Source organism: Anthonomus grandis, chromosome 6, assembly GCF_022605725.1.
Source record: "Anthonomus grandis grandis chromosome 6, icAntGran1.3, whole genome shotgun sequence".
NCBI lineage: Eukaryota > Metazoa > Arthropoda > Insecta > Coleoptera > Curculionidae > Anthonomus > Anthonomus grandis.
The window spans coordinates 5,501,096-5,526,010 of record NC_065551.1 but is presented as its reverse complement, the minus strand read 5'-3'; the positions used below and the strand labels follow the sequence as shown (position 1 = coordinate 5,526,010).

Genomic DNA, 24,915 nt, shown 5'->3' with positions numbered 1-24,915 from the left:
CCATTTGAAAAAATGAGGAATGACACTTCTTCTTAGATGATTGAGGGTTTTGCTTTTTGCATCAAAACTTTTCCTCTTCAGAAACCAGCAAATTCCTTGCGATGCGTTTTCGATGTTATACAGGTTGAGGAATCGATCATTACGCATAGTTCTTCCTCTGGTTCGTACTCCCCAACCTGTATAGTATTGTATATTATAATTACTTAGGCATTTTATATGAATGGATTACTTGTCTTAAAATAAATTTACACCATTAATAATTAAAATGAATAAAAAAATTAATTAAAAACGGGAGTGTTTTCAGAATAATCCTAATTCGAGGGAGATTGCAAAACAGTGGACCAATTTAGACTACCATTTAATTTGGGCGGGTTGGCAACCCTAGTTTTGGCCGATGTTTCATAGCGTCGTTTTTGCAGTTCTTTGTTCCTTGTGTTGTACATTGACCGCTAAAATTACCAGATTCATTTAATTCTGATGATTATTAAATGCATACATTGACTAATAATTAAAAGAAAAACAATCCATAGACAATTATAAGTATATATAATATAATTCTGATTTTACTAGCTTTTTTTTTAATATTTTAAGGCACTTATACAACTTTGGATGGTCAGGTGTATATTGGAGAATGGGATGGAGACAAGTTGGTAGAATCGACAGATGTAGAAATTAGATTTCCTGATGGAACGAAGTATATGGGTAATTTACTTAATGGAAAATATTCTGGTAAGATTTATTGAAAAAATATGAAAAAAGGCTTATTTAATCAACAATAATGATTGTTGATTATTGGTCATTGGCTTAATCAGCAAATGTCTAAGTCTAAGTAATTAAGATATTTACACAAGTCCGGCCGTCTGAATTGTTTTATGCAAAAGTTCAATAGTTTTAACGTTGGATGTTATTGATTCTGATTTCTAGTAAAAAGATAAAAGTGATAAAATATTAGAAGGTTAGTCAAAAACATGGTATAATTATTGGTTTTGTGTTTGTATGGGGCAAATATAGTTTAGAAAATCACTATTTATTTTCTTTGTAATGTAAATATGAGCTACTAGTTTTTGTCTACAAATAGCTTAATAAAATCACCTTGCAACATTTTCAAATAAAATTCGATGAACTATTTAAGGGAAATACGCATAATTTAAAAAAAAAAAAGTTAACAGTATTTTATCAATGAAAAAAAATAGGTGTTTAGGTTCTGATAATAAGGCATTCATAAAGTTAAACTTTCCATGGCATTTTTTAAATAAATTATTGTAACGATATTGTAAACACCGAGAAACCAGCTGATTCTCCGTCACTCCAAAATGACACGGGTGGTACACCGCACGACGTCTCGAGACTAGCGGGAATCTTCCGGAACAGTGTTTTGTCGAGTATATACGTGGCCGCATAGCTGATAGAGTAGTCAGTTGTCAGTTCAGTGAAGGGTAGTTCAAAATATTGGCGCAAGATTTAAATCAGACATAAATAGTTGCAAATAAATACGGTCAAAATAAATATTTCAAGTAATAGTAAGTGATCGTAATTAGTAGTGTAAGTGTGTGAAAAAAATAGTTGACTATTTTTTATTGTTTTAATTCATGCCTAACAAACGGGAAAAAGGCTACATTAGTGTGGGATGTGAATTGGACGACAGTCAGCTAGACATCGGTCAAAAATAATTAATAGTGGACTAAAATAAATCGGACTAAAGTGTGTGATAATAGCCAAAGCTGTTGGATTTGCTGTGGTGAAAATATGGAGCTGAAGGAACGGGACTGTGATACGACGGCAAATAAAGAGGCCTTGAAGGAGCAGCTTCGTTAAAATAGTCTACATTACTTGAGAAAGGCGATGATTCGGACAACTTTGATTTTCCCGGTGTAAGCGATATCAGTCAATTGTTCCAAAGCTTGAAAAAAGTGGAAAATTCCGCCCTTCTAGTAATCCCAACCTGGATTACTAGAAGATTCCACCAATCTGTCACACTCACACCAATTTAAAAAGTGAACTTGGGGAAAAGCTAATTAAAAAAGATAATTATGCCAGGTTGGAAAAAAAGATGTTGCCTTAAGCTGCCTTGATTTCATAATACTATATCATGCAATATTTATTAGCGTCAGTTTGAAGCGGCTGCAAAAGCAAATGGTAAGTCATCCAGGGAAAAGGCAGCCGCCCTTACCTCAGCCTTGAGAGGAGATGCTGCTGCCATCCTACAAATAATGTCCTCAGAAACACAAAAAGTGTACGACCATCTAATGAGGCATCTACCACACGAAGCTGAAAAATCGGTGCCAAAAATCAGGGGAGTCTTTGCAAGAGTTTAAAGCCGATATTGCACGTTTTCTTTTACTGGCATATCTAGATGGGAATGATCATGGAAAATCTGGCGGTCCAAGCATTCTTGAATGGACTTCGCGAACATGAAAAGAGGAAAGCCTTACTAGTAGTACAGCCACCTAAGCTAGTAGATGCATTAACACGAGCCCCTAAATTCAAAGCTGCCAAGAATATGAGGCCAGCCTCTGGTTCGGCAAATGATTTTAGGAGAGGATGAGTTAAGTGGATCATTAGGGAGGCGGTTAAAGGACGTAGCCGCCAAGATCGAAAATTGGAAACGCGAAAAACCGGGTCACGTGGAAAGACATCCTTTAGGAGGCGCTAGTTCTACTCTTGTCAAACTAAGGAAGGTCGATGCAAAGAGGCGATCGTCGACCTGTCAGCAAGCCGTAGCAAAAAGATCCTGTCCGGAGGAATTGAAACTTTATCAGCGGGCAGAGGAGAAAGATGCTAAGTTGTTAAGAACCACCATCCTCGATACTTGGCAAGATTAGGACCTCGAAAGAGACCAAGAGGAAGATCCCGATATCCAGATAGTCCTAACCTGGATAAAGGAAGGAAGAAGCCAACTTGGGAAGAAGCTGCAAGCAATCTCCCAATGTGAAATCATATTTGGGAACAATGGAACTCTCCAATTTTGGAAAATAGGCTCTTGCGGCGGAAGAATGTTGATCAAGACAGTAGAAAGGAAAGAAGGCAAATCGTTGTGCCTCTATGTGGGATTTTGGATTTGAGAAGAAATCCATGCCAGTATCTCAGGAGGATGCCTTAGAGTAGCAAAAACCCTGAGAAAAGCGAGGGAAAGATTTTACTGGGTAAGGCAGACGTAAGGGACTGGTACAGGAAATGCGTTATCTATGCGTTAATAAACCACAGAGAAAGCTGAAGGCTTTGATACATCAGCACAACATAGCAGGTCGCTTTGAAAGGATTGCTATTGACCTTGCTGATCCGTTTCCCGAATCAGAAGCAGGAAATAAGTACATCGTGGTCCTGATTGGCTACTTCAGTAAATGAAGAGAAAGGTGAAGTCGAAGTAGAAGATTTGAATAATTTAGAAAAAGTAGTCAAAGAAAAATGCAAAAGGCACAAAGTTAGAGAAAATACCTGGTAGGAAAACATATACAAGGCGAAGAGAAGAAGTGAATCTGGTTAAAAATATACTCTAAAAATATTTTGATACATTGTGTTAAGATAAGCGATCACAATAAAACTGATAGTTTTAACTATTTTTAAAATAAGTTAGAGAGGAACCAAAGAAAAGACTATGTTGACATGTTAGTAATAGTAGCGGTCACTAAGAGCTAAAGACATCAAAAAATAGAAACTGAATCAGGACGGGATAATTCGTGGTAATTAGGGGTTTGTAAAATCGTGTTTTTAAATACCTTGTACCTAGCGAAAGTTGAAAATATGGTCACTCAAAAGTGATGAAAAGCCTGAAAACTGACGTATATTTTAGTAAACATATTCAAAAAATGGAATCACATTATTACCGGTGCATTAAAAACAATTTATCTCTGTTTCTATAGATACTACTAGATACTACTACTTTAGTTAACTCATTGCTTAAATTAAGTAGTAAGGCTAAATATTCTATAAGTTGCATCGTCCTCAGTCCGGTTGATTAAAGAGGTGTATCTTAGAATATTGAAAGGCCTTTCAATGTTCTAAGAGGTGTATTCAAAACTTATTCTCCCATCAAGAGGGAAAAGTGAAACCACATTCAGCAACTAAAAATAATGTTTTATGTAAATTTCTAAGAAAGTGATTTTATGCTCGTTAATGCTTAACCTGGTCGTTGGCTCTTGCAAAAAAATTTTATTACCTTAATTATGCCTATAGACCAAATACAGCTAAAGTCTTAAGTCCAATTAACTGAATAAAAAAATTACATATACAGGGTGTAAATAAATAGATGCGAAAAAATTCAGACGCTGATTCTTGGGTAAATTTTAAGAAAAAAACTTTATATGAACATATGTCCTAGAAGTCCCAACTTTTGAGATACCGGGTGGTAAAGATTGAACAAAAATATATGTTTTTTTACAATAGCTGTGAACCTCCTGTAGATATTTTAGTAATAGACTCACTATTTTTTTAAATTTGTATCAGTAGAAATTTTTTTGTACAATTTTGATCCATTCATCAAAATGGCAAATTATTTAAATGCAGAAATGACCGTTTTGCATTTTGTTTATGGTCTTGCTAACGGAAATTCATTGCAAGCATCTAGAATGTATGCTAAAATGTACTCAACGAATGGCACCTCATCATACATTATTTGCACGCCTTCATCAAAGACTACGAGAAACTGGAACTTTTCAACCAAGAAAGCATGATTGTGGTCGCCAACGCGATATTAGAATTGGAACAAGCAGTACTTAATTTAATTGAAGAACAACCTGACACCAGTACAAAAAAATTGGTCTGCAGCTACATGTCAATCATATGGCGGTATGATCTATCTTAAAGGATCAGTTATTATCAGCGTCGGACTGGTGGCATAAGCGCCTACTGGGCAGAGACCTCAATAGGGCCCAGAAAACTGGGTATATTATCTACCCATGAAAAAAAAAACAAATAAAAAGTTTAAATTATTATATATTAAAACAAAATCAAAGAACATATTCTATTATCTGCAGCATACTAATTAAAGCTACGTTAACAGAAATCAGGAACTCAAGCTCTAGTCCTATAAAATTATAATATAAAATGGCAAAAAAACAAAAAGTGAAATTTATAAAAACTTACTTATTAGATAAGAAGTTTTTTTTGCAACAGCGACGTAGAATTTGCAATTTTGTCAATTAAATGATCATAGTCTAAAGCAAATCTGCTTCTGAACTTATTATTATAAAAGCTTCTACTAACTCTTGCCCTAAAAGGGACCTAAGACGATAATTTGGAGAAACCACGCTCACAAGCAACTTGCGTACAAGATAATGTCAAAAGACACTTGTGTACTATATACAGATGACTATATGCTCCGACATGCAAATTATGTTCAAGAAGTATTTTTAGACAACAATGTAAGCAACCTGCACAGTTTTTCTTTTGTGAAGTTGGAGAAGTTTTATTATCATCATCATCAGATTCGGATTCACTGTTTTCTATTTCTACATAAAATCCCTCTGGTAAGCATGACGAATCTTCTGTCAGGACTTTTAGGTCCATTTAAAATTTTTTGCATAATTAATTAGTTCTGTTTTAATACAAAAAGTAGGTAAGCCCGACAGTTTTGAAATTTCCTCAAAAACGCTATTATCTAAACGATCAGTTTGTTTTACTAATTACTCAAAATTTCGCGGATCAAAAAAGTAAAAAGAATCATAAATGGTTTTGTGCTTTTCAAATCTGTTTTCTAAACTTTGTGTTACCTGATTTATTATTGCTTTATATGTCTCAATTTCAAAAGCTTTGTAAGGACCCAGCTCAGTAATTTTGGAAATTTCGTCGGGGGCATCTTCTCCAGGCATTTTTTTTACTTTCTTGTTCTATGTACCGGAAAGTTCTCTTCAATAAGTATATCCTTTTCTATAATACATGGTTTCTTATTTATTAAGTCAATAAATTTCTTAGTGTTATCATAAATTTTTTTGAAATTATTAAACATTTTTTCTATTTCGGATTTTGCATTCATTATTATTTTAAAAGCAACCTGAAAATTTAGTCCTGCGGTTTGTAAATAATTTGTTGCTGGGGTTAATATATTAAAAATTTGAAGAAATATTAAACTTTAAATTATAGTTTCAAAACTCGTCTATGTATTTAATAAAGAATTTGCGTCCGACGATGTTTTACCATCAAATTCGTTTTCTTGATCGCAAGATATATATTTTAAAGCTTTGAGCAGGCTGGAGTATAGCTCATCGGATATATTTTGGTGCGATCCGAAAATTACTTCCAAAGCCCTTGCTTTGCTCCACCAACGGCTGTTACAAATCTTTTTTAAGGTTCTAAAATCATTACGTTGGTTTTTCCACACTGAATCACGCTTATAAGATTCAGAAAAAAAGTCCGCAGTGCGATTAAGAAGACCAAATTTTTACATTTAATTAAGCATTCTGTTGTATCACATACTATTAGATTTAGGACGTGGGCATAGCACCAAGTGTATACCGAATAATTAGCGTTATTTTTGATACGAGCCTATAGTCCGTTGTATTGCCCAGATATGTTTGCGGCTCCGTCAAAGGAACAGCCAATAACATTAGCGATTTCCAAATTCATTAATTTAAGTTCTTCATTTAAATGGTTGTAGAAAGCCAAACCTGATGATTTTTTTTTAATTTATCAGAGATTTATCAAACGTTCATTTACTTTACCATCATAAACATATCTTGCAATAATAGCACACTGTTCCCTTACACTTACATCCTGAGTCGAATCAATTTGCACACTAAACTTTTTGGCCTTTTGAATTTCTAAACATATTTTCTATTTCAAAAAACTCACCAAGATAAGAATAACTTTGTTAACAAATGTTTTAATAAGAAAAGTCTCTACCTTGTTTGTTATAATGTTTTCGACAAGAAATTTTATTGATATAATCTTTATACTGAATTGAAATCTAAGGAAAATGCCTTCAAAAAGCAGCGCAAAAAAAACTCAAGAATTTGAAGAAAGACATATTGGACATGGAAAGAAAAATGGTTGTGGAATTAAACTGCAAGAGAGAAGAAGTTTTAAAGTTGAGCTCTGATATCGACAGGATGTCCCAGACTGAGAAGGATTTTGACAAGCTCATTTCAGAACAGAAGGAAAAAATAAATCAACTTCAAAAAGACCTGGAGGAAACACATGCTCTTAGCAGAAATATGATCACTTCTATTAGACTTCTTGAGGCTGAAAATCACTCTTACTCTTGTGAAATAGCTTCCCTTAGAAATGATTTACTGTCTTTTAAAATCTCAAAGACTCCAATGGTAATCCAAGACTCTGATGACGTTGAACCACATACCAACTCTATGTATATGGTGGAACCAACAAATAATTCTGTCAAGTCAAAAGAACCATTTTCATATAAACATAGCTACTCCTATACAAATAAAACACGCCTCTCTTTACCTAAGAAATCCAGAGTTTTTATTTATGGAGACTCTAGTGCCAGACGTCTATCATCTATTCTTAGGGAATTGTCAGGTGCTTGCTATGATATATCGGGAAAAGTAATGACTGGCGCCCCTTTTCACAGACTAAGTAAGGACCTTTTTGGCAATGTCATTAATTATAATAGTAAAGATAATGTAGTTGTATGTCTTAACTTAAGTTTTACGCAGGTCACACTGTCTAGTCTAAATAATCTGTTGTTTATAGGAAAGAGTACTAATCTTATCTTGTGTATTACGTATAATTTCAGTCACAGTCGCTTCTACTTTAAGACTCTTAAATACATCAATTCATTCATAAGAAATAAAAACCTATCTGTGAGAGTTATCACTAATGCTTTTGAAGGGCCATCACATCGGCTATCACCGAAATCACTTTGTGATATTTTATCATTATATATATCTACCACTCACTCTGCCTTAAAAATAGTATCAAAAACTATACCTTGTATGGATATAACATGGAATAGTGGACCTCTGGAACACAACAAAACTTTTTCCCGTACTCAGTATAATCATGGTGGAACTTTGATATTAATAGAGAATAAGTTTTTAGAAAGATATAACTTTGTTGATATAACCAAGTTTGAGTATCTCCTGGAAGAAAAAACTTTTGAATTTTGCATTGTTTATTCTAAAGAATTAAATTTGTACATTTTAGGCCTTTACAGGTCACCCTCGAGTAATTTTAGTAGTTTTATTGATAAATTATATAACATTTTAAGCCAAATATCGGTAAATGCATCACTAATATTGACAGGTGACATTAATGTAAATTTTTTAGACTGCAATAACTCTAACAATCATTTGTCAATACATAGAGTGCTGAAATCTTTTAATTAAGGTTTGCATGTTGACCAACCTACTCGCATCACTGCTAATTCAGCATCACTTTTAGATTATGTTTGCTCTACTCTCTGTGAAACGCAGGTTGCATGTAGAATTGCAAATGCCGGGTTGTCTGATCATGAGGCCGTATTATGTTCCTTTCTTCTAAGTGAAAAAAAGTGTACCTCAAGAAAAAAAAAGTGCGGAAGGTTGTTCACTAGAAAAAATTTCTGTAAGTTTAAAGAATGTTGTAATTCAATAGACTGGAATGGTATCATACTTAACAACGGTGATCCTTTTGATAGTTTCCATTCAACTTTAGTGGATGTTTTTGAGTCAACTTTCCCCATGGTGACAATTAGGGAAAAAAGGAGAAGACCCTGGTATAGCAGGGGTCTATTGGTTTCTGGTAAAAATCTTCGGTGTTTGCACTCCATAAGAAAGTTTGCCTTGGACAACTCCAAATTCATATCCTACTTTAATAGATATCGCAAAATTTACCGTGATACAGTGAAATTGGCAAAAAACCTATACTACTCAAGTAAAATAAACCAATCAAGAAATAAGTCTAGAGAGTCTTGGAAAATTGTTAATGACCTACGTGGCGAACATGGGAACCCTTCTGTTTCTAATAGCACGGTGTCGGCCGAAACACTCAATCATTTTTTCCAGGGTGTTGCTTTGGGTCTATCAATATTATTGCCTCAGTCTGTTAGAGATCCGCGCTCATACTTACACAACATTAAGGTGCCTGAAACATTTTTCTTTGGACCAACAGATTCTAGTGAAATAATGGAAGCTCTATCCTCAATGAAAAATAAGAACTCCTCTGGATGGGATGGGCTGTCACTAAAGGTCCTAACAGCGCTACCGCTACCAACACTTGATTCTTTGGCTGAGGTGTTAAATGTTTCACTTTCAAGTGGGTCCTTTCCACATTTACTCAAGGATGCCTTGATTATACCATTATTTAAGGGTGGAAACTATGATGACCCATCAAATTTCAGACCCATAGCCCTGCTCCCACGGCAAGCTTGTAGAAAGATTGGTAAAAACTAGGATGATGGAATTTCTGAAACGGCATAATGTTCTTAACCATCAGCAATTTGGATTCCGGACGAAACTGGGTACATCTGATGCTATTTTCAATTTTTTGGAGAGTCTGTACATGGGGTTGAACGCTGGGGAGAGTGCGGCGGCGGTGTTCTGTGACTTATCTAAGGCGTTTGACTGTGTAAGTCACAGAATACTGCTACAGAAGCTAGAAACCTATGGATTCAGAGGAGTTGCTCTCGACTGGTTTCGTTCTTACCTATCTGGAAGAACACAAAGGGTATTCTTTGACAATGATATGTCATCCCATCTGAATATGGACGCTGGTGTACCCCAGGGTTCTGTTCTTGGACCAATATTGTTCCTGCTATATGTCAATGATATCTCTCAAATTCCAATTAGGGGCAAATTTACTATCTTTGCGGATGATACAACATTACTTTGGCATGACACTGACACCAAGAGATTGAGGAATATTGTTGATGAAGATTTAATTCTTGTAAAGTCATGGTGTGAATCTAATAGATTAACTTTTAATATTTCTAAAACTAATATTTTAACTTTTAAATGTAACCTTGGAACTGTCACTTTGCAAAATGAAACAATAAGTCCTTCTGAAACATGCAAATTTTTGGGCCTGGCGATTGATAAGCAATTAAAATTTGAAAATCATATCTCCTCTTTATTAGGGAAGTTATCATCCAACTGTTATGCTATTAGAGTAATAACACATTCTCTGGGACTTGATGTGGCCAAAATTGCCTACCATGCTCTTATAGAGTCTTATCTGAGATACGGTATTGTGTTTTGGGGTGTGTGCTCTCAGTATTTGTTCAGCTCTCTATTTATTTTGCAAAAAAGAGCCATACGCTATATGTGTGCAGCTCCCTTTCGTAGCCCCTGTAGGCCATTATTTTTAAAACACTCTGTCCTGACATTGCCATGCCTTTTTATTTTAGAGACTGTTTGTCTTATCCACAAAAAATATCGCCATCAACTTGGCCCCCCCTCCTCGGGTTTCAATCTCCGAACAACCTTCTCTTTACCTCTGCCTATCCCAAAAAGTGAGCAGATTAAGTCCTCTTTTGTATACGGGGGCAGAAGGCTTTTTAACCACCTACCCCTTTATATAAGGCTAATAAATTGTGAAAAACGTTTTAGGAAAAATATAAAGAAACTCTTGCTTGCTAAAGCATTTTATTCTGTAGACGAGTTTTTAAATACAATCTTTTGACAGTGAAGAATTTTGCGCAGCGTAATGTGAATTCTCTTTTCTTTCTTTGGGTGTGTTCTAAATTCTATGTATGTAAAAATTGTTAAAATTTTTATATTTTTGTAAAAGATTATGTTGTCAACTATCTTTAAGATTTTATATAATGCTTTGTTAACAACAGATGATGTTATGTAACAATAAAGCTATTTTTGACTTTGACTTTGACTTTTGAGTTTTCATAATATTGTCATATTTTGCTAGCAACAAACATACTTCAAGAAAGTTGCCACGGTTGATTTTAAAATTCGTAGTAGCTAATGAGCTGCTACTTTCTTCTTTACCTCGATACGCAAGGTGTTGTTTGGAAATAAAAAAAATTATATCAATGATTCTTTTTACGACTTCTCTGTTATTAATTATTTCACTTTTTCTTTGATTAGCCAGATCAACATTTATTTTTACCTCGATATTCTGATTGCTTATTGCCCTAAAGTAGGCTTGCACAGATAAGGATAAGCGACTCTTCATGCTCTTTAACACGTTGAGTTGAATGCCGAAAGTCGCTCATTCCTTCTAAACTAAATGTTTGTCTATTTTTAACATTACTAAAAACCATGCAAATAGAGCAGAACAGCTTATTTAATTCCATAGAATAAGACAACCAGTTTCTAACAACGAGTTCCTCGTTTGGTAATTTTCTCTGGTATAATTTGGGATTAAACGGCAGTTTAGGATAATCGAAATAAGTGGGTTGATTTGGATGTTGTTTAACAAAATTTAGCTTTTCTTGTACTGTTGCGTGGGTAGGAAGAGAAAAAAATTGTATTACATTATTTGTCTTAGTTGAAATATCTGTTAATTCCATAGCGTCACATTCATTTTCCGATAAATCCGATTCTGAATCCGAAGAGTTTGAAGATAACAAAGCTTCTGATATTTTATAAGCCGAATCTGTTAAATCCTGAACATCAGGCTCCAGGGAACTACAGTTATTACCTTTGTCTGCAACTACACTGCTATGAATAATGACATTTTGGCTACTAGTAGGTAAAGGCTCTTTTAGATTAAAAAATTACGTGATCTTCATAGAGGATGCTGATGCAGTCTCCATAGCCTTTTTTTCTATTATTTTTCTTTTTTGTGAACCAGACAAAAACTGCTTTTGCTTTTTTAGGGGTGGTTCGGCTTCGGACAGTTTATCTTTCTTGCCAGACATTATTTTCTATCCTAAAAATATTATGACATTAACGATTAAAACATACAAATCATTTAAATAGGCAAATAACAAGTAATAGAAAAAAAATTAAACTTACTGACTTGCTTATGGTACACTGTACAGCAGATACACCGTCACACTTACACTAAACCTTCATAAAGATTATTAACAAAAAAATTTGCAAGGAAAACTTATTCAATGCGAACAGAAATAATTCTCAAACTTAGTGCATACGTATAAACATACACACAAGTCGCTAGCAAGCGATCGCGGGGAATCCCTGGCTGGAGGCTGGGGATTCCCCGCGATTTGTTTCTCTTCTTCTTATTTTTTAATGGCTTATGCTTTAATGGTTACTCACTAGGGGCAATTTGCCAGTCTATGTGTAAACTTTTTGTTGTTCTACGTTTTTGTGTTTTTAATAGTTTTAATAGGGGCCCATTTACATTTAGAAGGTGGGGGCCTACCGGGCAAATGCCCGGTTGCCCGGCGGGCCAGTCCGACCCTGGTTATTATATCCCTATAACGTACAACGAGTCCAGGCCCTATTACCACGAGATTTTCTTAGGCGTCTTGAAATTTCTCATTGGTTGTTAAAAGTCATTGAGCAAAACACTCAGTTTGTAAGGCAGATTCTGTTTACCAACGAAGCTAATTTTTCCAGAGAGGCAATCATTAACTAACGTAATAACCATATTTGGGCAGATGAAAATCCCTATGAGCTTCAACTATAAGCTCATCACCAACAACAATTTTATTTAAATGTATGGGTTGGAATCATTGGCGCATATTTTCTATCACAGAGATTGAATGGGGAAACATACACTCGTTTTCTCCAAGACATTCTTCCAGGACTTCTTGAGGCAGTACCCCTAGATCAGTACTAAAATGGGCAGTACTCCTGCCCATTTTAGCATATCGTTATTTAGACGAAACATATCCAAATCGTTGGATAGGCTGAGGCGGTCCTTAGTTTTGGCCACCTCGGTCACCAGATATGAATCCACTAGATTTTACCACATGGGGTCATTTAAAAACTATGGTGTACAAGATTCCGGTACTAGATATTGATGACTTGAGAAATCGAATCATTAATTCATGTGCCGTAATTAAAAATTCTCCCGGAATTTTTTATCGGATTCGTCGATAAATCCGGCGACTGCATAACGGCAGAGGTTGCTCATTTTCAACATTTTTTATAATTATTTAATTTCTTTTTCTTTCATCAGAATTCATCAGAAATAAATGAGAATTATAAAAACAAAAAAAATCAAAAAACAAAGTGGCGTACCATATTTTTCATCAAAAATATTTAGTTTAAACCTTACACGAACGTCACTGGTACAAATTTAAAAAAATAGTGAGCCTCAGAAAATGCCTTTTGATGCATAGAAAATGCATACCAAATTTTATTAAAATATCTACAGGGGTTTTACAGGTATTATAAAAAAACATATATTTTTCTTCAATCTTTACCAAAGTTACGACTTTTAGGACATACGTTCATATAAAATTATAATAATTTTTTCTGAAAATGTACCCAAGAATCAGCCCCTGAAATTTTTCGCATCTATTTATTTACACCCTGTATAATATATGGTATTTCCAATAGTGTAATTTTCTCTGTTAGGTATTTTAATAACTTTTTCCAAATATTAAAATTTTATTTGCAAAGCAAGAAATCTATTAGCAGTTTTTAGTGTTTCTTCTAAAATTTTCCATTTTGAACTTACTACATTTGGCCATTTGTTGAGTTACAGTTATATATAATAGGCACATAGTTAAGATTATACGAGTAGAGGGTATCTTACAAGTAAACAATATGTGAAGAACCTCTTGTGACATTGCTGTCTATTGGTACCTACGAGGAAATGCATGATAGAGCATCCAGATCCAAGAATGTTATTTTTTATGATGTCCCTAAGAGTAATGCCGAAAAATCAAAAGTACGTTTAGATCACGACAAGAAGTATGTAACTGAGTGCTTTCTAAGACTGAATATTACCTGTCCAAGTTTTAAAGCCTATCTTCTTGAACAAAACTTGGCAAATTGATGAAAAATTAGGACCTTTAAGAGTGGTTTTTCCTAATACTGAGCTGGCATCCTCTGTTTAAAAAAATCGTAAATCACTTGATAATTGTCAATTTAAAATAAAAGCTGATCTAGCACCTATTCAACGTAAGCAAATAAAAAATACTTACTTTGCGCTCACGTACAGAACAGAACTTTACGTACAATATTTTAACGGCATTCCTAAGGGGGTCCAACAAAAGAGGAATAATGCTATTAAGCAAACTCCAAAAAACTAAATGTATACTTTCATAATGCTAGTGGTTTGCCAACTAAAATAGCTGATCTGCGAAATGCTGTCAACAGTTGCATATATGATGTTTTAATTTTGGTGGAGTCTTGGCTTAATGAAGATTTTCTGGACTCGAAGTTAAAGTTCACTGCCTTCAATCTTTTCCGTCAGGATCGAAGTTACACAAATACGGGGAGGCAAAGGGGTGGCGGCACTTTGATTGCTGTTCGTAAATGTTTTAAAGCCGGGTTCTTACAGATCAGTGATTCAACCGTGGAACACATCTTAGTGTTTGTATCATGCAGTGACAAGAATATCATTGCTTCTCCTTTATCAATTTATGAGGAATTTGCCTCTACATCCATAGATCTTGTGAGTGTTCATAGTAGTTGTGATATTCTATTGTGTAGTGATTTTAATCTGCCACATGCGGTATGAAGGAACTCTGTGAACGAACTGCGTTGAGACGGCTGAGTCTATATCATCTGAAAATGTGCTATGTAGTTATTGTGACTATCTTAATCTTAAGCAGGTGACTGTTTTTCTTAAGTTTGTCAAAAGTTAAAGTCATATATGCTACTGAAAATTTATTACCGGCATCAAACCACCATCTTGCTTATGAAATAAGTATTCCTGTTAACTGTGATTTAAATCTTAAGTATGATGTTTATTATTATGACTTTGTAAACTGTGATTTTGTTGCCATTAATAATTACCTTGCTAGCATAAATTGGGATACTGCTTTTAATCACAAAGATATTAATAAATGCATTGATATTTTTTACAATGCTCTCTATTTTGCTATTGAGATGTTTGTTCTAATTAAACATTTTAAATAATATAATTTTCCCATTTGGTTTAATGGAAAATTACAGAATCTTGTTATTCAAAAAAAGATTGCTCACGCAAAATTCAAAAATAGTAAGGATCCCATGGATTATGTTAATTTTTCAAATTTGAGGAATAAATGTAAAACTCTTCGTGATGAATGTTTTAGGTTATATATTGAAAGATTAAATACTGAAATTTTTTCTCATGATTCTTCTTCATTTTGGAAACACATCAATAGATTGCGTAGGTCTGATTCATACCCCAATAGCATGCATATAGAAGCTGAGGTTGCTGGTAATGGTCAATATATTGTAAACTTATTTGCTAGGTATTTTGAATTTACATACAGGCAACCTCCTGACTTGAAATTGATCAGCAAGCCTCCTGACTATAAGTTTGATTACAGTCTGGATTTAAATCGCATCTTTTTTTCTTTGTTGGATATATTTGATGAAACCTTACGCCTTCCTAACAAAAATTCTTGTGACCCTGATGGTATCCCATCTGTTTTTCTTAAAAACTGTGTGGGTACTCTGAGTAAGCCTCTACATCACCTTTTCAACCTTTGCTGGACATCAGGCAAATTCCCCGATTATTGGAAGGTAAGCCTTTAAACAGCAATTCATAAAAATGGTGATAAAACTGATATTTGTAACTATAGAGGTGTGTGTATTTAGTCTGTAGTTCCTAAGCTGTTTGACAGGTTATTTTCTGTGCGATTTTCCTGGCACTGTAGACGATTGCTTAGTGATCATCAGCATGGTTTTTCTCAGGGTAGATCTACGGTGACTGTTGACTTACCAATATGATTTGATTGGTGCTTTTAAAAGTTCTGTACAGGTCGATAGTGTATATACAGAATTCTCGAAGGCTTTAATATGGTTGGTTATGAACATCTAAGGTACCTGCAGGTAATAAGGCCTATCGGGTAATAAGGCCTATATTCAAAAAAACCGCTTTAAATTAATCGCAAATCGATTGCGTTGGGTCCGCGTCTCCTATTGGTCCATTTACAAAAGACATTCGAACGGACTACCCGCGTTCCTCGCTTTCGGGCGTCAGTAAGTTCCAACAACTTGTGTCGACGGGTCGGCGCGTGTGATATTATAAGGATGCAACCACAGATTTAACTAGCTAACGCAAGAAGCTTGCGTTAGCTAGTTAAATCTGTGATACAACGAACAAAAACGTAAGTATTTTTAGTATTTATAATTGTACTTTTAATTTATAACTGCAGATATTTTGGTTAGACTTTATATTTTGTGATTTCAATAGTTTATTAGATTAAATTTAGCCGACATAATTTAAATAAATTTACATAATATTTCGTCATGGATGGGTAATAAAGCCTATAAAAATAAGCTATAGGCCTTATTACCCTCCATGTAGGCCTTATTATCCTCATGACAAATTAATGTTTTTATTAACATATTATTCTTTCTTCTAACTTCTAAACTATTCTCGTTTTATTTTCAGTGATTTTTAACATCATGCCTCCTAAAAGGGCACCTTGGTGCGAGGAGGATTTAATATCAGTAGTTCGATCTGTTCAACGCGGTACTCTGAGTACATATGGGGCTGCGGCAAGGTTTAATATTCCCAGAAGAACTATTAGAAATCATGTTCAGAATGGAATCCTAATAAAAAGACTAGGTCGTAAATCTATTTTAAAAGAAGAACAAGAAGCTGATCTCGTTAAAAGAATAATAAGATTTAGTGAAATAGGTCTAATGTGACTCCACGGATCCTTCGTCGATTGGTAGTCAGATTCTGCAAAGATAATAAAATTGCTCATCAATTTAATACAACTTCAAAACTTGCTGGTAAAGACTGGCTAAAGGCTTTTATGAAGAGAAATTCTGTAATTTCTAAAAGAAAAGCACAGTTTATGAATCCTGCTAGGGCTCAAAAACTTAATAAATTTATAATTGATGATCATTTTTCAAAAATAGGGAAAATGTATGATGATCTTGATATAATTAATCACCCTGAAAGACTTTATAATATGGATGAAAAAGGATGCCGCTTGACTATTCACCACCAGCCAATTGTTTTAGCTAAGAAAGGGGTAAAACGTGTTCACTTTCAATCGTCAGAACATGCAGAGAGTGTGACAATTGCAGGATGTGTGATGTGTCAATGCCCTTGGAATACCAATACCTCCTATGATTATTTTTAAAGGAAAGAGGCTAAAGCAGGAATTACATGATAATTTGCCACCAGGAACTCTAGTGGAAAAATCAAAAAATCAAAAGTAAAGGCTACATGACTAACGAACTTTTTAAAGAATTCCTCAAGCACTTAGCCGGATACAAAAGTCCAGGAAGGTGCCTCTTAGTTTTTGATGGTGCAGCTTGTCATCTTGATTTGTCAATTATTGATGTTGGAGACTCACTTGATATAGATCTCTACTGTTTGCCATCGAATACAACACATGAGCTTCAACCCGTCGACAAATCTGGATATCGTTCATTTGAGCATCATTGGGATAATGAGGTATTATTTATTATTCTTGGATCAGAATCCTAACAAAAAGCTGACCAAATCCCGTTTTAACATCATACTTTCAAATGTTGGATCTAAATGCATGACACATAGTAACATTATAAACGGTTTTAAGGCTACTGGTCTGTTTCCATTAAATCCCGAGGCAATTCCAGAAACAGCATTTGCTCCTACAATTCTCTCAGACGTACCGGCACCGGATGATACCAACAAAGAAAATAGGCGTTCACCTGAATCTCCTCAACCTGGTCCGTCTGGAATGGCATCCAACAAGTCTGGCAAATTTTCCTATTCCAATGTTTACTCTTCTGACTCGGATTCGACTGATGACCATATCCCTCTTGCTGAATTAAAGAGACGAACAACAAAAGTCACTTCTTTTAATGAGCTTTTGCCCACACCAGTAAAAACTAATGAAAAACCTAAAAAAAATCGAAAAAAAACTCTAAACTACAAAGGAACTCCAGTCACTAGAGATCTTTTTACCGAGGAGAACAAAAGTCGTGCTAAATTGAATAAAGATATTAAAAGCTCCAGGGAAAAGTTAAGTACCGAATGGTATTGCCATGGATGTGAGGAAGACAGGCAGGCCGATATGAGGCAGTGCAGCAAATGTCTTAAATAGTACCATGAGGAATGTGTTGGCTTAACAGTCAATGACATGGATGATTTTGAGTGTCCCGATGGCTGCTAAACTTCGCCCAATTAACGAGTTGTAAATTTTTATGTATAGGCTTTATTAAACCTCTTTCGTACTTAAGTACTCTCTCTTGTACTTAAGTACGCTTACGGTCATTCAAATCAAAATAAATAATCTTAGACTTTAACCTACGTTCCTTGGATAGTGTTAAGTCTTGTCGATGATTGTTTTTTCAGAAGTTTTATTTTAGTATATATTTTTTTTGTAACTCTAGTATTATATTTATATTTGTATTGTTATATTATCTAGAATTTTGTATTATCTATTATTGTTTTTAGTTTCTCTGCCGTATATTGAAATAAATAAATAAATGTAAGAGTTCCGAGAGTCTGTATGCCATCAGCTCAGACAAACAATAAGAAATTAAAAAAACACATCAATTTATAAGAGGATAGCTCGGGATACTCCTTAAGTCAAAAAGCAGAACAAAAAATCAAATAATAAAATAAAAATAATCAATAATCACCGATACGTGCTTCTTGTGATTGGATTCGAATTCTTGTTGTTGGAACGGAAGTGAAACAATCGCTCTAATATGTGGTTTTGGAGGAAAATACAGCATCTACCCCAAGGAAGCATAATCTACTTGTATCACACAATGTTATGCAAGTCATTGTAGTTATAAAAAAAATTAGCACGGAGAAATAAATGAAGCCCTAAAGAATTGCCTTCTTAAGGAGACACGTTTCGGCAAAAACCACTTTTTTTTCTTTCTTCCCACCTGGGGAGTATCCGGAGGACAAATTGTCCTATTATGACAATATACTATTTCATCTGAAATAAACTTCCATATGTCAAAAACTGGTGTCATCCTTTTTACATTAAATTTATGTTCACTGTATCACTGGTTATAAAATACTAAAATGTAAAGCATTTTAAATTCACATTTTATTCCTACTTAAAGCTACATTTTAATAGTGCGGTTAACCTTACAATTCGTATAGTGTTTAATTTATTAGAAGAAAAAACTATTAATATGCGTTAAAATTTATTTCTTTATTACTAATTAAATATTCAAATCATCCGTTTTTATTGTAAAATAATTTTTGGAGACCCTTAGACATTTTATGAATAGTACCGATTTTTCTAAAATACAGCTCGAGTATTTAACAAAAATGTGAACTATATATGTTATATTTGTCTTTGGAGTTTTCTGTGTGTGGCGTAAAATATTTGTGTTCTGTGCTATATCATCCACCTAAAAAAGAAGAAGCCAATTTTTAAGATTTTTTTCTTTGAGTATTTGGATGAAGTTTAGTGGAATTAATATCATTGTTAGTGATTTTAACTTTGATCTTTTTAAAAATATTTTTTATAGTAACAAAATAAAAAATATACACAAATGGTTTTACACAAATTGTGGAAACATCTACCAGAATAGCGCCTACGAGCCAGACAATAATCGATTTTATAGTCACCAATGACAAACATCTGGCGCACAGGGTACATCTACCACCTAAAATTAGTGACCACTCAATTTTGTCTATATCTCTTAATCAGGAAAACAAGCAAACTATCAAAACCGTTAAACATCAAAGATCGTTTAAAAACTACGACTCGCATCTACTACAAGAAAAATTTCTTGCTATTGATTGGAATAAGAATAGTTCCGACATAAATCTACTAGCTGACTTATTGATCACTGACATTCATCAAAAATATGTGGATAAAAAATGGATAATGTCTGACATTAAACAAATGATGCGAGAAAGAGATACTTTATATAAAAGGGCCGTTTTAGATAGAAATGAGGGTGCCTGGGAAGAGTCTAAAACTAAAAGAACTATTATTGTAGACAAAATTAGAGTAGAGAAGAACAAATTTTATGCAGAATGCATAGACGAAAACAAAAACAATCCCAAAGAATAATGGTAAAATCTTAAAGCTCTACTACCAGGTAAAAAGCATATTTTGAACAAACAAATCAATTTCAACGAGAAATTAGTCAGCGATGAAGCAAGCATTGCACAAGAATTTAATAAATATTTTATAGAAAGTATACACACTATTCTTACCAATATCCTACAGTCACCAAATGTAATAAATAATGGTACCAGAGCCCTTGAACCTAGTAAACTATTTTCCAAGTTTAGGTCAAGTATTAATGAAAAGAATGAAAGAAATTCTTAAAAATTAAAAAAATGTTGGAGGTGGAGAAAATGGCATATCTAAGCAAGTCTTGTGTGATGTATCTTATGCTGTCGGTGATCGTGTCTTGGATGTTATTACAACTTCTTTAAAAAATAGAGTCTTCCCGGAATCGTGGAAACTGTCTACTGTTGTTGCTGTTCCCAAAGTACCAAATACCATCAACCATAGTGAGTTCCGACCAATTAATACGGTACCTGTCTATGAAAAGCTTTTTGAGGTATGTGTAAAAGAGCAACTCCTAAATTACTGTAACGAAAACTCGATAATTATTGAAATCAGTCCGGTTTTTGTGAGTGTCACTCATGTGGGTCTGTTGTCGTTAATATATGTGATAATTTTCTCAAAGCTGTTGATAATAATTAATATTTTTTAGCGGTATTCTAAGATTTGAAACGAGCATTCGAAACGATAGACAGAGAAATTCTGCTATATAAATTAATCTAATTGGGAATTAGAGGTGATGTCTTGAACTGGTTTGAATCTTATTTGCGTAATAGAGTCCAACGCATGAAGTATAGTCTCTATATGTCAATGATCAAATAAATCATTCATCCACACTTTTTTTTTAATTCATTAAATTTTAAGGCTAATTTATAACGCCTTTTCTTTCTCTCATATTAGAGTCAAAACATTTTATTTATCATTTCTAGTACCGCCATCTGAAGCCAACTTAACAAAGTCGTGTTGACATAACAAGTATCCTAGTGTTGTAATTATGTGATTTTAATGTTTGTGTAGACCCTGTTTAGTCCCTTTCTCATGCATCTTAATGTAAGTTTTTTTGTCTTCAACGTCCAATTGTTTATTTGTTAATTAATTAAGCCTTTTTATCATTATTGTAGATGCCCTTTTTATTTATTGTTGGTAATTTTAACCTTTGACCTTGCCAGAAGCACTATAACTTTTTATATGTTGTGACGAAAACCCTCATTGTATGTAAGTTATTTTTAATACCTTTTTATTTCCACACTTTTAATCCTTAAGTTTATAAGTTTCCTCGGTTCTTTATAGATCCCTGATGATGGACATCTTATATGTACGAAACATGTAGGATAGACTTATGAACAGTTTTAGGTTCATTATTATCACAAACAATATTGATCAGATGGTAACTGATATATATAGTGACTTAACCAAAATTTTCAGCTGGCTTTGTATCAACAAATTATGTTTAAATACAAGTAAATCTATATTTTGCCTTTTTATCAAAAAATCGAAAAATAATCAAATAAATATTGACAATGTGAACATCAGTGTAGGTGGGGAGAGTATTTTTTATGAAAAAGAAATAAAGTATTTGGGTACAATTTTGGATGCAAATTTGAATTTTATCGCACATGCAGATTACGCGGAAGAAAAATTTCCAAGAAAGTTGGGTTTGTTAATAGTTGGAAAAAACTTATCAATGCATACAAAGCTCCTGCTATATAATGTCATTGCTGTTCCCCATTTGCAGTTTTACTCCACATTATTGTTCAACCTACCTAAATACAAGGTAAAACAGTTTGAAGTAATTCAAAATAGAGCAATGAGACTAATCCTAATATGCAATCGATACATGCAATCGATGCCTAACACAAAAATATAAGCAATATGATAAATGATTTTGAAAACATAATATCTGAGACATTTCTTCAAGCGGATATACTTTTGTACCTGGGAGATTTTAACAGCAACTTTTTTAATTTATCTAATCCTATACTGGATACTTTTGAGTCTTATGGTCTGCAACAGCTTATAAATGAGCCTACTAGAGTGACAGAGACCTCAAGCACTCTTATTGATCCTATATTTATCAATAACTAGCTGACCCGGCGATCTTCGTACCGCCGTAGTTAATACCTAACAATTTAATAAAAAAATCAAAACAATATTACAAAAAGCTAGTCTTCGCCTTTGTACTTCCCTTTCAAAATTGTTGCTTCGATGACATTGTTCATCAGTTTCTTCACCGCAAGGCGGGTGCCATTGCAAAGACGTGGTTGGTTTATGTTCCGCAACATAATAATAACCGATCTGACTCTTAATTGCAGATTATGAGGTGGAAGTCCGAGTATTTCCAGCGAATTTAAAAATTCGGTTGGATACTTAACGACATCATCTTAGTTGGTAACGGAATCAATGAATTTATAAGTCATAAGATCGTCTGCAATCTTATTTTGAATTTCCAAATTTATTTCGTTGACATCAACGTTTTTCGCAGCCAATATAACTCGTTCGCTTAACCAACCGTGGTTTTTGTAATTTTGAACAATATTTGGCCTCGATAAGTTCGGTTTTTGATTCAACAAAGTTACAAAAATTTTGCCATTACCAATATCAAGCAATTGTTTTGAAAAAGCTTCTCCAGATTGATCGTTCTGCAATTTGACTCTCATGTTTATATTTAATTTAAGTGTTTTGACATACTTCCATAAATTTGACGACTTCAAACATGCATTAAGTAATTTGCATGTTTAACGGCAACTTGAGTGCTGAATGAGCTGTTCGACCGCCTTCTAACAACGTAGCTGCAATACCTGATGAAGCAAGTGCGAGTGCAATTCCATTTTGCGATCGAATCGCTGCCAAAATTAATGAGATTAAAAACGTTTTTCCAGTTCCACCAGGAGCATCTAAGAAAAACAGTCCCCCAGTTTCATCGTTGACTACTCTCATCAGCGTATCATAGGCATGTTTTTGTTGTTGATTTAATAGGGGAACGTTTCGTTGAACTATTTCCGTCAATGCCTCAGAATCATATTCGGTTTCGCGTCTTAACTCTTGATTAAATGCGTCGTGCATTGGGCGATTGGGACCTATCATTCCTAATTGTATTAATCTTTTGTTGGTAAGCATCAAGCACATGTCCTCAATTAAAATTAATGCTTCATTTTTAATTTCTTCGTTCATTTGCAAATCTGCATTCGATGTCCTAAGTCGCATCTGATGCAATATATCTTCGGCCATATGTTAGGTTATATTTGTTCCACAGATCAATTGGCGTTGATGGGAAGCATGTAGACAAAATTATAGAAAACAATATTCGTATTTGTTTAGCATTTGATGAAACTACAGCATCTTCCAGAGTGTGGTGCCAATGACTATCATTTTCTAGCAATCCCATAAGTTGACTGGCTTCTCTGTACGTGCCGCATAATACACCATTAATAGTTAGATACTGGATTACAGATATTGGAATGATGTTGGTCCACGAACATTGATTAACAGTAAACGCAAATAAAAACACTCGTCTTGGTTGGGATGAATTGTGTAAAGACGTCCTAGTGCATCGGTGGAAAATACTTGTGGGTAACCTGGAACGGGCTGACCTTGTTTTCTTCATTGAAATTTCTTTAACGATTGATTTAATCCCTAAAACATGTTTCTACATATAACTTATGCATACCACGTAGTCTATTAAAAGTCTAATACCTGATAAAATTTTTAATATTTTATGTCACTTACTGCCACCCTGTTTATAATTTGTCCTTAAACACTAAACAACCACTGTTGCACTCAACAAACTAAAAAGTTTCACTAAGCTGAACTAAGAAGAAAACTCACTCAAACTTGAAAATAACTCGCTAAACAAATACACTTTTCTTTCGAATGACGCAAAGCATTAAAAGCAACTGTCAAACGCGAAAAACTGACTTATTATGTTTCAGAATGCATGCATGCTAAATAGAAATTGCTGAAAGCGCCATCTATTTTTAATATTTTATGTCACCTACTGCCACCCAAGCGCCCTCTATTTTTTATTTCGTAAATTACTTTGACCGATAGATTTCTTCAGACTGTCTTATTCTAATCGAAACCGATAGATGTCGCGCAAAGCATTTTTAATTTTTTTGAAAATTTCCAATTTCTGGTGCAATTTTCCTGATGGTTTATTCTATAATATCCTTCTACAAACTAAAATACATCATAAGAAAAAAGAATTAATAAAATCGGTAAAGTAATTTTCAAGTTATTTAATGACCAAGGAAAATATGGATTCATTTTTATATATTTAGATTTTGACAAGTGAAACGATATCTTCAAATGCAATTTCTGACCATAATTTAGTATATGATATGTCTCTTGATATTAAAAAAGCACCTCCTAAAATATTCTCTTTTAGATCATTTAGAAATTTTAATCAACTAAATTTTGAAAATGATATTAGAACTTTTCAACCATTTCATTATAGAACTTTTTGATAAACATGCTCCCATAATAGAGGTCCGAGCAACAACACCAAAAGCTCCTTGGTTAAATGATGAAATTCGTCCCCTAAAAGTATTGAGAGATAAAAGTTGGCAAAAGTATAGAAAAACTAGATCGGACGTTGACCATTTACTCTATAAAAATATTCGTAATCAGACATTATCCGCCACTAAAGCTGCAAAAAAGAGATATATTATAAATACTTCTCAATTAAACAATACAGCAAAACTCTGGAAAACTCTTCAAGCTTTAAATGTTCGCTCACAAAAAAAACACATTATACTAAGTAACCTATCAAATCTTAATGAAATTAATAGTTATTTTACATCCTTTTTGCAATCTATATCAAATCCCTCAAATAATCAAATTTTATATTATAACACCCATATATTCAACCCAGAAATAAACTTCAAATTTTCTTTAGCTACAATAGATGAAATACACTCCGCTCTACATAACATCCGAACTAACGCTGTTGGTACAGA

The 24,915-nt window shown here is 33.9% G+C and overlaps 1 protein-coding gene across 2 annotated transcripts in view; it reads left to right on the top strand.

Annotated features, from left to right (window-relative positions):
- The window catches only part of LOC126737062 (uncharacterized), a 34,895-nt gene that overhangs the window by 1,761 nt on the left and 8,219 nt on the right, over nt 1-24,915 (top strand). For both annotated transcript variants that reach the window (XM_050441759.1, XM_050441758.1), the window contains exon 2: nt 592-729. In XM_050441759.1, the coding sequence (XP_050297716.1) occupies nt 592-729 (138 nt within the window). The remainder of the gene's footprint in view (nt 1-591; nt 730-24,915) is intronic.